Source organism: Lactuca serriola, chromosome 7, assembly GCF_051521515.1.
Source record: "Lactuca serriola cultivar US96UC23 chromosome 7, Lser_US96UC23_V15, whole genome shotgun sequence".
Classification (NCBI taxonomy): domain Eukaryota; kingdom Viridiplantae; phylum Streptophyta; class Magnoliopsida; order Asterales; family Asteraceae; genus Lactuca; species Lactuca serriola.
In genome coordinates, this window is record NC_136414.1 from 144,437,662 (window position 1) to 144,452,779 (window position 15,118).

General features: G+C 36.7%; 1 protein-coding gene across 2 annotated transcripts in view; it reads left to right on the plus strand.

The window, feature by feature from the left end:
• Positions 1-4,217: 4,217 nt before the first annotated feature.
• The window catches only part of LOC145064836 (metacaspase-1-like), a 32,032-nt gene continuing 21,131 nt past the window's right edge, over positions 4,218-15,118 (plus strand). For both annotated transcript variants that reach the window (XM_079012205.1, XM_079012204.1), the window contains exons 1-3: positions 4,218-4,641; positions 4,740-5,070; positions 5,238-5,349. In XM_079012205.1, the coding sequence (XP_078868331.1) occupies positions 4,239-4,641; positions 4,740-5,070; positions 5,238-5,349 (846 nt within the window). In that variant the 5' untranslated portion in view covers positions 4,218-4,238. The remainder of the gene's footprint in view (positions 4,642-4,739; positions 5,071-5,237; positions 5,350-15,118) is intronic.

A 15,118-nucleotide genomic window follows, 5' to 3' on the forward strand; every position in this document is an offset into this window, starting at 1 on the left:
CTTTTAGCAAATGATTACTCATTTTTAAAATGCACATAAAAAACTATCTAGGACTCATGTCATAAATAAAAGAACAAACCTTAATAGGTGCAGTGCATAAATACGGAGGGCTGACTCTTGAGTTTTCAGGGAAGCAAGTTGAATGCTGAAAACAATAGACTATCATGTCTATTTTTTTTATCCCAAGATGGATAAAAATTGCAGCTTTTTATCGCACCTAAAAAGGTGGGACAAAAAATATGTTCTCAAAATTATTATTATACTTTAAGAAATATATGTAATTATAGCAATGCATTTTTTATTAATTAATTAACAAATGGAAGTAGGATGCTATAAATATAATAAACAAATTGACAAAAGTAGAAAGTACAAACGATAAGAACCCGAAATTGGCAGGGGAGAAAACTCCAATCTAATCATCATTTGATGGGTTCAAATTGCTAATGTACACATTCACCCATTCAGAATTTTGGCCCTAGAAATACAAAATAACCAGCATAGATATGTGAGAATGATTAGCAAAATTCAAATATATCACTTCATTATCCTCAAAAACTTTCATTGTTGTAAAAAAATAGAATATGATTCTTTTAATTATATCGTAATAACATGAATATGGGGAACTTTGGAGTCACATCGACTCATGATCCATTTAACAGATGAAACAAGATACAAATCCACTTACATAATAGTTGATTGATACAACCGAATCTGTGTACAACTTCATTTTGATACCTAAAGCTTTCAACTCCAATAAACCATCAAATTCTAAAGTAATTAAACTCCATCTACATTGTCTTCCACACATAATTATAGTGGATTCCTATTCACATCTTTGTAGAGCAAATAGTGTGTGGGAATTTTACCAAGTGCAGCATACCTAAACAAAAGATTCAAAAATTATAATGCAATTAATTTGTTTAATGCACATAAAAGATATGATCTAATTCAATAATGTTCATTAAGTATCTTACCATTGAGGCACAAATGGAGCCATTGAGATTGAACCCCAAATCAAGATATATGCCAAAAACATATATGTGGTTTAAGATTTCAGATCATAAGGTAAAACGGAAGCACCTGTTGATTCAAATGAGGCCAATTATTAAGCAGGTGCAGAGAAATCCAATTACAACAACAACATTTGGATTAACAGGAGCATGACCTTTCCACCAACCAGTAATCAATATCCAAGTGTACATGGTTGAATGCCCATTTTCCTACCATATTTGATCTTTGATCAGTTAATATCTCTTACCATTTTTGCCTCTATTATGTAAACCTAAAGAGAAATATTACCTCAAACAATTGATCTAAGAAGAAGTGGGATAAAGAACCAGCTGATATGAGCAAAAAAACATTGGTTTAAGGTAAGGGGAATCTGCACCAAAGCATCATAAATAGTGAAAATATTGTAAGAGCTCGTTGAATTTTAGGACGCAAAAACATTTGGAACTAGACTGCTGTAATATATGATGAAAACAATAATCGATAAAGTGAAAACGAGAATGCAAGTTAGAGCAAATGTCACTTGATGATGATGATGATGAGAGATAGAGAGAGAGAGAGAGATAGAGAGAGAAAGAGATAGAGAGAGATATTGAAGACGTTATCGTTGGAGGATTTCAGACTTCACCAGGTGATAAAAATATGAACTCGAAGGAGAGGTGATTGACCGAGGAAGGAGATGATGATTGAGGAAGATGTAGATCTAAAGCAGATGAAGCCGTTTCTGTGTGTGTTGTGTGTGTGAGAGAAAGGGGGTGGGTGGCGGGGGGGGGGGGGGGGGGATAGATGAGTATGTGTGTATCGGAGTCAATTTCTATATCCATAAATTGCCTTCTATATGATATAATTAAGATGCCCCCACCTAACTAGTTTTTAACTTAATTACAAAAAACGCCACCTTGCATCTTGATCCTTCATTTTTTTGATTGAACGGTCTAAAATTAATTCTTGGGTTCTTAGGAAACTATAGGTTTTCAAATGATCATCCCCCCCTCTATATATATATATATATATATATATATATATATATAGTAAGTACTACCTTAATTAAGTAATATACAATTAGCCTATTATTGTATTGCCAACATCATATAATATACATGTATTCTCTCTCTCTCTCTCTGTATATATATATATATATATATATATATATATATATATATATATATATATATATATATACAGAGAGAAAGAGAGAGAGAAAGTTAGGTTCAAATGTTTCTAATATCTATTGTGTGAATGTATGATTAATTCTGGACCAATCATTTAGTTATTTTAAAAAAGTAATTAATGTATATTAAATGCTGAAAATTTAATTAATACTCATTATACCTTTAACATGTAATATGCATTAATTATTTTTTTAAAATAACCAAAATGATTTTTAACATGTAATATGCATTAATTACTTTCTTAAAATAACCAAAATGATTGGTCTATAATCAATACTACATGCACATAATAGATAGTTAGAAAATAATAACCTAACCATATACATATATATATATATATATATATATATATATATATATATATATATATATATATATATATATATATATATATATATAAAGGAAAAGTTCAATAGAGAACCATAATTATGGGTTCTTCAAGGAACCAAATGTTTTTTTTTTTTTTTCAATTTCTAAAGCTTATTCGTTATCGAAAAAAATATCTAAATTCATATATTAACATTGTGAATGAGAAAAATATTTTTCAGATTCACCGTGTGAATCTGGATTCACGTTGTGAATTTTCGAAGATTTACATAGTGAATTTGATGTAAAAAAAAATCAAATTTTATATTATTGAAAAAAGGATAAAAAGTTATGAATTTCTGTATTTTTAGTTTTTTTTTTTGATAAAAAATAAGTTTTAAAAGTTGAAAAAAAGATTGGTTCCTTGGTTAATTATGGTTCTCTATTGAACATCACCCTATATATATATATATATATATATATATATATATATATATATATATATATATATATATATAGCTATGTCATAATGTGGATGGATAATTAATGTACGGACGTGTGGACAATGCTATTATATGAGAATTATTAAGAGAATAAGTTGTTTAGTAATGCGAATACGTTCAAACTTACATAAATATCATCATTTTCATGCATTCTCACTAATTCTTATTCATTTTTGTTCTCAAACATCGTTTTTCACTCACTTTCATTCTGACAGAATACAATTTAATAAACATTCTGACAGAATGAGAATAATAGTAAAAAGTCTATAATAACCTTATATGATTTTGATAATATAAATACGTTCAATCTTACATAACTATTGTCATTAACACACATTTTCACTAATTAGATCATCTATAAGGTTATTATAGACTTTTTACTATTATTCTCTTTCTGTCAGAATGTTGTCAGAATGTTTATTGAGTCGTATTCTGTCAGAATAAAAGTGAGTGAAAAACGATGTGTGAGAACAAAAATGAATAAAAGTTAGTGAGAATGCATGAAAATGATGATATTTATGTAAGGTTGAACGTATTCGCATTACTAAACAACTTATTTTCTTAGTAATTATCATAGAATAACACTGTCCACACGTCCACACAATAATTGTAATATATATATATATATATATATATATATATATATATATATATATATATATATATATATATATATATATATATATATATATATCTTATTGTATTGCCAAAATCATATAATATACATGTATTCTTTTACATGTCTTTTCAATTATTGTCTACCTATTCCAATTATAAGTGTACGACCTCGTATGCTCGGATTACATGGGTGATGACTGTGACTGAGTTACGTCATCTGCTTTACATCCTCCATTTTATCACTCCATTCAATCCTTACCACATCATCTCGTCCTTTCACATTAGCCAATTTAACAATTGAACGCAACCATTGTCGGTTTGTCAAAACAAAACCGTATCCATGCCATCTTGTAAAGGAGTTTCAAATGTGAAACTTTTATTAAACTCTATTATCTCTCAGAATATTATATTCTCAAACCTGATATATTATTTAAAAATAAATGTGAACCTGGTTCTGTTATTTACTTTCAAGAAGAATAAAGCTAGTCAGTCCATTAACTATAATTCAAAAAGAGATGTTATCGAATATATTTAGGATATGGTGAGATACATGGCTACTTGGACTATAAAAACCGAAGAAACAAACCAATAAGACTTGCAAGCATCCATACTTCATTCCTACAACGCAAACATGTCAACTACAGAAAAACGCTGCAAAATATGCAGAAGGACCCTGGTTAAGTTGTCTAATTCGCAATATGCACCATGTCCGGTGTGTGGAACTGTCAGCCTTTTTTACAGAAAGCTCAAGGTCCCTGTTCTCAAACGAATTGAACAAATTACCAATGTAGTCGACGATCTTCAACGAAACCCCTCTCAGACATTGTCGAGGTTACCACGTTTTTCTCAAATCAGTATCAAACAACAAACACAAACACCTCTGGTGCAAAAAAGGAAGAAGGCTGTTTTATGTGGTGTGACCTACAAAGGCCATAGCAAGAAACTTGAAGCCAGTGTTCATAATGTAAGGAGCATGCAACAACTACTTGTGAACAAACTGGGTTTTCTGAATGATTCAATCCTCGTCCTTACAGGTGCTTTTCATCCACTTTAAATGAATGCATCGAGTTAAACTTTAACTTCGTTCATGGGAAACATATCTGAATTTGTGATAATGTAACTTTTTCTACAGAAGAGGAATCCGATCGCTCTAGGATTCCAAAAAAACGTAACATACAAGAGGCATTACGCTGGCTAGTCGAAGGTTGTAAATCTGGGGACTCGTTGATATTCTACTATTCAGGGCATGCATGCAAAGTTCCTGATGAAGATGGAGATGAGATTGATGGGTATGATGAAGCGTTGTGTCCTCTTGACTATAGAGTGGCTGGAGTGATACTTGATGACGAAATCAATGCCACCATTGTAGCACCACTGCCTCATGGAGTAACACTTCATAGTGTTATTGACACTTGCTTCAGTGGAACTGTGCTAGATTTGCCCTTTCTTTGCCAGATCAACCAGTCAGTGTCAATTACCTTTTATTTAATGAATTGAATTGAGATATTTAAATATAGTCATGCAATTCATTAAAGAGTAGACTAATTAACGTTTTGGAAAGAAGTTTTCATTGCTTTAGATGGAATTTCAAAAAAAGTAACTTCATGCATGATGTTCTTTCTTGGAGCAGGGATGGACTATATATGTGGGAAGAGCACCAACTTATAAATAAAGGGACTCAAGGAGGCAAAGCACTGTGTATTAGTGCATGTGCAGATAACCAGAACTCAGCGGATACATCGGTAATTATCATCTTCTTTATTCTTGGGCCAAAATAGTAAGTGTTATTTCCCACTTTACAACATTAAGGCATCCACAAATTAAAATCTATTATGGATTCTTACATCAACATTCTATATTCCCGTACCACTTTAATATTAATTTCTTGATTGTATTGGAATCTATAAAGTTCAATCAGAACATAATTTTATAAATTTTAAAATTGTTATTATTAAAAAGTTAAATAGGTATTAAAATCCAAATCTTTTATATTTCAACTTGGCTTCCCATTTAGCGGAGTTTAATCAATTGATTGTCACTCATTCAACTATTTTATTAAATTTTGCATTGTAGATGTTTTTTTTTTTTTTTTTTTTTTTTTTTTGAATGTCAAGACTATAACACACCAAAACACGAGGGTAAAACTTTCATTTTTAAACCAATTAAAACACCTATTTATCATTTAAATAAATCCTTAAATATATTTTCTAATAAAAATAATTATCAGATTACAATCCCAAAATTGTAATGAAGCTGTGCTCTTCCCTTTCGAAGCGGAAGTACCTGAAACCATAAACAACAACTATAAGCACAAAACTTAGTGAATTCCCCGAATAACACATACCATACATAACATACGAGTCATACATATCAAACATGAAATAGGAGGTGCTATGTGCCAATCATAGTCTTTCCATTATGCCACGAGCCATATCATGGTCTTTCCTTGCCAAGTTGGGGACCAAAACCCTGGGTCTTACAGAAAAGTGTCAGGAGCCACCTCCTGGTCTTTCATGCAAGTTTCACAAAGACAACTAACATATAATCTATAACTACTTATCTACTTAACTGCCAGAGTCCAAACTCTGGTCTTGCATACAGATCTTCCAGGAGCCACCTCCTGGTCTTTCATACAAATGCCAAGGACCACCCCCTGGTTTTCCTATAATACATAAACCAAATGGGCGGACATTGGTGCCTTCGACCCATAGTACAGTGTGGAGACTCACCTCACACTGCTGAATCACACTGATAATCTTTGGTTGTTGGTCCGACAAGTCCCCGAGCTATCACTATCAAATAACACCCAATTATCATTTGGGTTCCAATCCAAAACCAACAATCCATAGATAGTGTAAAAAGACCATTTTACCCCTCACCTATCTTGGTCAAAGACTATGACCCAAACTCACAATAAAAAAGGCCCACAAACAAAATAATCATCCAAAGCCCACTTATGGCCCAATTTTCCAAATTGGGCCCAAACCCTTACATGAGTCTTACCCTAAAGCTCATTAACTTTTCTCTAATCCAAAACACTTATTCTCAGATGGCCTAGTAATGCCCCAAACAACCAAGCCCAAAAGATAGCCCAAACCCGAAGCGCAAACATGTGAGGCCCAACAGACCGAGTACGCGAGGCGTACTCAGCACCTACGCGTAACGTACTCGCTTAGAGGCTTGTAGGGTAAGCGTACCTGCTTGTACGCCCAACGTACTCACCCTCTTCAGCCCAAAACATGATTCAACACTTAATCCCTTTAGACAAAGCTCCAAAACATTGATCTGGCTTCCTTGAGCTAGATTATCATGTAAAGTTGCTAACTTAACGTTCATGCATGGCTAAATGAAGATCTTAAGCTTAAAAGGGACTTAATGCATGCATGGCACCAAAAATCTCATAAAGCTTGCACCTTTATGCACAAGGAGACCAAAACAAACTCAGATGTAAAAGAACAAGCCTCTAAACAACTTAACTCTTCCATTAACCTAAAAAGGGACGAAAAGCATAACAAACTAACTATGAAGAGATCTAAACATATACAAGCCAAGATGCAAACTTGATACCTCAGAAAGCTTTACCACAAGATGATGATTCTGGATCCAAAACCTTTTCACCAAGCAAGGCAACTTCAAACTTCTATACTTCCTTCACAAAGGCAAAAATGGGCACCAAAGTCTTCTTAATACATCAAGAACACCACCAAGAGGATAAGGGGTTGATTTAGGGTTTTAGAAAATTTGGGGGCTAGTAAAGAAGCCACCCCTAAAGACTTAAGATGCTTAAATAGGGTACACTTACTCAAAAATTAGGGTTTAAGCACCCCTCGTACGCCTATCGTACTCCTCGTACGCCCATCGTACGAGGTTGAGGTTCGCCATCCTTCCTTCTGGGTACACTGAGCGTACACCAATGTACGCCCAACATACTGCCTTTCGCACTAGTACGCCCTGCATAATCCTTATGTATGTCCCACATACTTGGGTTTCCTTTTAAACCCTAAAATACTCTGAAGGCCACAACTTCTTCATTATAAATCCGATTTCAACGATCCTTATATTCATGAAAAGGTAACGAGAAGCTCTACACTTTTATCAACCCATACTTTCCATTAAATTTCCCGAACAAATCCCAATTTCCATAAAAGCCCGCTGCTATTTTACCAAATTACCCCTTGGTTCCAAAACCAAATTCGAATGCCTGAATCATCTACATTACATCACCCACACCCAAATGGTTAATGATTCGGGATAGGGCATTACAACTCTCCCCCAATTAAGTTATATTTTTTCCTCGAAATCATTACTTATAATTCCAATACACCATAGAGCTTGAACAACACAATTACAACCCCTACGCATACCACAACCTTCCAAAAGGCAACCGAACCCAACCCTAGTAGAACTCTCCAAAACCGATGAAGAATGAATCCTTAATCCCATGCAGAAAACCACTTATACCTTTCCCGAAACATGAAATCTCAAATTGGTCTGACTCCTCGATAGACCGCCCACACTAAACCACTACCATGCCCAATCCTCATTGAATTCCAAACCAAACAAAACGCTTCCAACCATTGATTAACTTGATGCTTCCATTGGGAACAAAATCACTAACCATATACTACTGCAGAACACTCATACTTGACAGAAGGCTCAGATAATCCTTCCAGTAGAAGATTTATCCTTGCAACGGTTAGACTCCGAAGAGAGCTATGCAACAGGGTAAAATCAATTACTTTGAGATTATTTAATCCAATCTTCAAGAGAATTAGCATATGCCTCGAATAACAAGCAATCCCATACACGAATCCCAAATCACTAATACCGCCCGAATCTTCTTGCTGCCCCCTAGCTGCTTTCCAAAGCAGCCGAGACCTCCCTGGTCCCAACTTGTCTGCCAACTAACTAAAACACCGGATTCCCGCCCGGTTGCTGAGTTAATATACACACATACAAAGTCGCCCCATGCGAATTCCAAATGAAAGCCTCATCTGGAAATAATTGTCCAAACTATATCGCTACGAAATCCAATGCTAAAAGTGAATGCTACATGACTAACTGTAATCTTATATCATACCCGGCCTCCAATGACCTACCACTTCCTGATTCCAAGCATGTTGTGGCCCTCCCACAGTCTTACGAACTAACCCACCCTGTTCTAATCCATATGAAGAAATCCATGACCAAGCATGAATTTGCCACACACTCACCGCTGCACAGGGACCGGTGAATGCTACGGGCCTCCCCGCAGTCTTACAACACTCCCATACTAACTGCCAACTAGTGAATGCTACGAGCCACCCTGCAGTCTTACAACACTCCTACACTAACTGCCAACCTAGTGAATGCTACGTGCCACCGCCCATGGTCTTACCACTCCTCTATCAATCCATCCATACACATCCAAAGTCGAACATCCACCTGACCAAGCATCTAATTTGGGCTCGAGTCATGCCTGGAACCATAACCTGGGTCCACCAAAAGACTGATATCCATCACCAAGAAGGTGCTAACCAACTATTGGGAAGTTTCCTGAACTCCCAAATCACACAACCCTTAATCCAGACGACCACTTGAGCCACCTTCCTCCTTGACGGGGATGTGAAACTCATCCTAGTTTCACGCCTGATTCCATTCTTGTAAATCTGAATGCTTCTCCCCCACTTCGATTCGATAAAGCCCTCCCAGCATACATGGTTGAAGTATTCCCAATCCATCTTACCCCTTATGATTGAACCACTGACAACCTGCACTTACCAATGCTAGTGTTCCATTACTAGCCAAACCCAAAGACCACACAACCCTTGAAGACCATATGAACACTTCCCGAAATCCCAACAAGTCTGATAACTCCATACGATTTTAATGACACATCACCCAAATTCTGAAGTCTTTTATGCTGGTGACAAGACTAAAACCTTAGCAATAGACCACTTCCGTTGGCACTCCTAGTGGCCAACCAAGCTCAAATGCTAAAACCAATGAACCCCGACGATACTGGAGACCTAACCCGCTAAACTTGACGATAGACCTTCCATATAATACCCCTGAACCAATCCTGACCATAATAACAACCTAAGACATCGAAACCCGTTGAACAATATGCAACTCCTTCTGACCCACTAATGATTCATGGTATGCAAATGACATATAACAATTCTTGATGATACCACTCAAACAATAACAGAGAATTAAACCAAAGATAACGCTTATCAAAATCGATACAAAATTCGAAACAACATAAATACTGAAAACAACCGAAAAGAAGGCAAAAGATAACATACCCATAATATCACCTACTGGAGTACTAGCCTCCCCTGTCCGACACTACAATGCCCGACTCCTCTCTTTTGGGGCTTCTGCCCTACCCTCACAACCATCAGTAATCCTCAAAGTAGCCGGAGCAGGTGCACTTACTGCTATCAACATCGGACAACCGACCTTCTTGTGGCCCACTTGGTTGCAGTGAAAACATAACATGCTTGCCGCCTGAGGACAATCTCTGCTGAAATGACCAACCCTGCCACACTTGTAGTAGCCTAAACCCCTAGAACGACAAACCCTATCGTGCAGTTTCCCACACGTGCTGCACTGAACCCGGCCCTGCTGGGCCCTTAATCATTGATCTGAATTATTTGGTCTCTTCCTGTGACCATCCACTACCTGCACCTGATTTGGCCCCCTCTTCCCTAGGTTCTCCAAATCGATATCCTTCTCTCAGGCTCTAGAAATCATATCATCTAGGGTCTTGCACCAATAAATACTCAAAAACTCCCTGATGTCATCCCTCAGCATATCATGATACCTTACCTTCTACATCTCCTTGTCCGCTGCATACTGCAGAACCAATAAGGACCTCTCCCAGAACTTGGCGGTGATTTCTGCCACAGTCTCAGTAGTCTGGCGGAGATCCTGAAACTCTCGCACCAATTGCTACACCTCAATCACTGGTACAAACTCAACTCACAACCTGGTCGAAAAATCATCCCACATCATAGCATCAACAACATCATCACCCACCTCATGTCCTACATCTTCCCACCAATCCCGTGACATGTCCTTCAAAAGGCAGGAAGCAAATCTAACCTTCGACTCCTTGGGGCAGAAACTTGTCCTGAACACGTTAGCCATATCTGCTAACCATCTCCAACTGGAAAATGGGGTCCTTCTCCCTAGAGAATGTGGGAGATCCAAAAGCATGGAACTCAAAGAAAGAAAGAGTGCGATCTCCAACGATAGCCATAACCTCAGCACGGAATGCGCCCAAGCGCCCATCCAAAATCTCCAGAATCCCCTCCTTGACCGAACCAAATATCATAGGAGTTTGCTCTAAAACACCGCATTAATCTTTGTTGAGATAAACTCCCGTATCTGCTCTCTAATTGGATCAGTACCTGCACCTGAACCAGAACCAGAACTAGAACCTCCTTCCTGAGTGCTCATCACCAAACTAAAATACAACATGCAAATGATCAGAACATACCCAAGAATCCAACTCCTACAAGCTTCCTAGATTCTCCAAGATTCTCCCCAATTCAAGTATGGATCCTGTGCTTTCAGTAGTACGGGCCCAATACTATCTTCCACATCTGTCCATACTTTGCTCAAGATTCATCCTGAATCCTCGAAGTCACCTTCTCAAACTAATGCACCAAATACTCACTAAAAAGCGCAACTAAACCCATTAAAGCACTTTCTAGGCTCTCCTAGGTTCTCGACCTCACCCATCCCTCAGCTGCTGAAAGGCTCCCACCAATGTCGAGTAACTACCTCATGAATACAGTCACATGCAACAGAGATCAGATAATTCTTCGAGTAAAACAAACAACCCTAAATCGGTTGGACTTAGACAAGAGCTGCATAATAGGGTCAGATCTATCACTCTGAGATTATTTAACCCATGTCACATGTTACTTAACATATTCACCTAGTAGTCTATCACATCGCTAAGAGTCCCACAAAGCACAAAGCAAACAACATTCAGGCCACTAAAAATCTAACTAGCATACACTAATCAATCTATTATATCCACTTATTTGAAAACCATACTAGCATGAAATTCTAAAAGCTCATACAATCAGGCATATAAAGACATCTCTCCTATCATAAAATCCTGATCAGATCGATAGCCCTAATCTAGCATGCAATTCTCATAATCATATCATATATCATAATAAACATGTATAGGTATTATGGGAACCACTTACATGAGGGCGTCTGATTGTATGCACCACACCCCTTTCTTTGATTAGAAACCCTTTTAATAAAACATTTGTTTTATGAAAAATTTTCACCAACCCCTTATTTTGGACCAAGTATACCTTTGAGTATGACCAAATCCCTCATACCAAGGCTCTGATACTAACTTGTAACACCCCAAAACATGAGGGTAAAAATTTTATTTTTAAAATAATCAAAACACCTATTTATCATTTAAACAAATCCTTAAAGATATTTTAAAATAAAAACAGTTATCAATGTACAATCCCAAAACCTCAAAGTTGCAGAAAGTATAGGTGTATGCGCTGCGATCAAACCGGGCCCTTCCCTTTTTGAATCGGAAGTACCTGAAATCATAAACAACAACTGTAAGCACAAAGCTTAGTAAGTTCCCCGAATAACACATATCATACATAACATACAAGTCATACATATCAAACATGCAATAAGAGGTGCTATGTGACAACCATAGTCTTGCATTATGCCACAAGCCATATCATGGTCTTTCCTTGCCAAGCCGGGGACCAAAACCCTGGGCCATACAGACAAGTGCCAGGAGCCACCTCCTGGTCTTCCATGCAAGCATCACAAAGACAATTAGCATATAATCTCCAACTACTTATCTACTTACCTGTCATAGTCCAAACTTTGGTGTTGCATACAGAATAGCCAGGAGCCACCTCCTGGTCTTTCGTACAAATGCCAAGGGCCACCCCTGGCCTTCCTATAATACATAAACCGAATGGACGGCATTGGTGCCTTTAACCCATAGTACAGTGAGGAGACTTACCTCGTACTGCTGAATCACAATGATAATCGTTGGCTGTTGGTTTGACAATTCCTCGAGCTATCACTATCAAACAACACCCAATTAACATTTGGATTCCAATCCATAACCAGCAATCCATATATAGGGTAAAAAGACCATTTTACCCCTCACTTAGTTTGGTCAAAGACTATGACCTAAACTCACAATAAAAAAGGCCCACAAACCAAATAATCATCGAAAGCCCACTTATGGCCTAATTTTCCAAATTGGGCCCAAACCCTTACAAGAGCCTTACCCTAAAGCCCATTAACTCTTCCCTAATCCAAAACACTTGTTCTCAGATGGACCAATAATGCCCCAAGCAACTAAGCCCAAATGATAACCCAAAACTGAAGCCTAAACATATGAGGCCCAACAGACCGAGTATGCGGGGCGTACTCAGCACATATGTGCAACATACTCGCTTAAAGGCTTGTAGGCTAAGCGTACCTGCTTGTACACCCAGCGTACTTACCCTCGTCAACCCAAAACTTTATTCAACACTTAACTCCTTAAGACAAATCTCCAAAACATAGATTCAACTTCCTTGAGCTGGATTATCACATAAAGTTGCTAACTTTATGTTCATGCATGGCTAAATGAAGATCTTAAGCTTAAAAGGGACTTAATAAGTGACTTAATGCATGCATGACACCAAAAATCTCATAAAACATGCACCTTTATGCTCAAGGAGACAAAAAAACCAGATCTAAAAGAACAAACTCTTAAAACCTTAACTCTTCCATTAACCCAAAAAGGGACCAAAAGCATGAAAAACAAACTATGAAGAGATATAAACATATACAAGCCAAGATGTAAACTTGATACCTTAGAAAGCTTTCCTACAAGATGATGATTCTGGATCCAAAACCTTTTCACCAAGCAAGGTAACTTCAAGCTTCTCTACTTTCTTCACAAAGACATAAATGGGCACCAAAGTCTTCTTAATAGCTCAAGATCACCACCAAGAGGCAAAGGGATCGATTTAGGGTTTTAGGAGATTTGGGGGCAGGTAAAGAGGCCAATACTAAAGACTTAAGATGCTTAAATGGGGTACACTTACTCAAAAATTAGAGTTTAAGCACCCCTCGTACGCCCAACGTACTCCTCATATGCCTAACGTACAAGGTCGAGGTTCATGATCCTTCCTTCTGGGTATGCTAAGTGTACACCAATGTACACCTAGTGTAATGCCCTTCGCACTAGTACACCCTGCGTACTCTGTATGTATGCCCCGCGTAATAGGGTTTCCTCTTACACCCTAAAATACTCCAAAGGCCATTATAAATCCGATTTCGACGATCCTTATATCTATGAAAAGGTAACGAGAAGGTCTACACTTTTATCAACTCATACCTGCCATAAAATTTCCCAAACAAAACCCAATTTTCATAAAAGCCCGTTGCCATTTTACCAAAATACCCCTTGGTTCCAAAACCAATTTCGAACGCCCGAATAATCTACATTACATCACCCACACTCAATTGGGTAAAGATTCGAAACAGGGTGTTGCAAAGACTTTATAAGGAAAAGCGGCTACTGAGAAGCTAGAAAAGAAAACTAAATTACACCTGATCGTCCAACATATACATTGGGATTCTACAAATATTCCAACTAATTAAACATTTTTATTAACTAACATTCAACTCTTTTAATTCATTACTTCCTAATTAAATCTAAAATAGTTTCTAATTAATTTATCATAATATAACAAATTGTTAAACTAATTTCTTCTATATTTCTTTTTGTCTTTTAACTCCTCAAATGGGTCTTAAGGCAACCCAAAAGGACCTCTGTATTATTAGAAATGTTACCAATAGTTATGAACTTGAATACTTTTTCCAATAGTCTCCCACTTAGACAAGTCATCAACTATACGAGGTCTAATACTTATCAAATAATCTACAAAGAGTATGCCATCCAATGCAACTTTCGAACTCTGATTTAATCAAGATTGAACCCTTAGATAATATATCAATTTTTCCTTTCTTCTACAAGATATTTTTATAAACTGAGACATGGATAAGGGTCAATCTTAATGTTCAAGATTATGTTTCCCAATAAAGATTTTTGACAACCACATCAGACTACTAAACTGAACACATCAATTTCAATTAGGGCTTGAAGAAGCACTTTAGATGTCATCACCAAATAACCGAGGTCCCTATTTATATTGCTTCTTCTGTTAGGGCAAACAGAACAAATAAACATTGACTACATAGTTTCTGTCCACTCATCATGTCATACATCGACATACCATTTATTACATATTTGCAATAACATATTTGTAAAGAAAAAAGGCTCATGTATCTCTATTTGAAAAATAATAGATATGATCATGTTAGAATTACTTATGAATTTATCAATGAAGTAATCCCTAAGTGCAGGTTGTTCTAACAATTAAATATCCATTAAGTACTCATGAGTGTTAGTCTCCCTCTCCATGATGTGTCTAATCACCATTGACAATATACTAATAC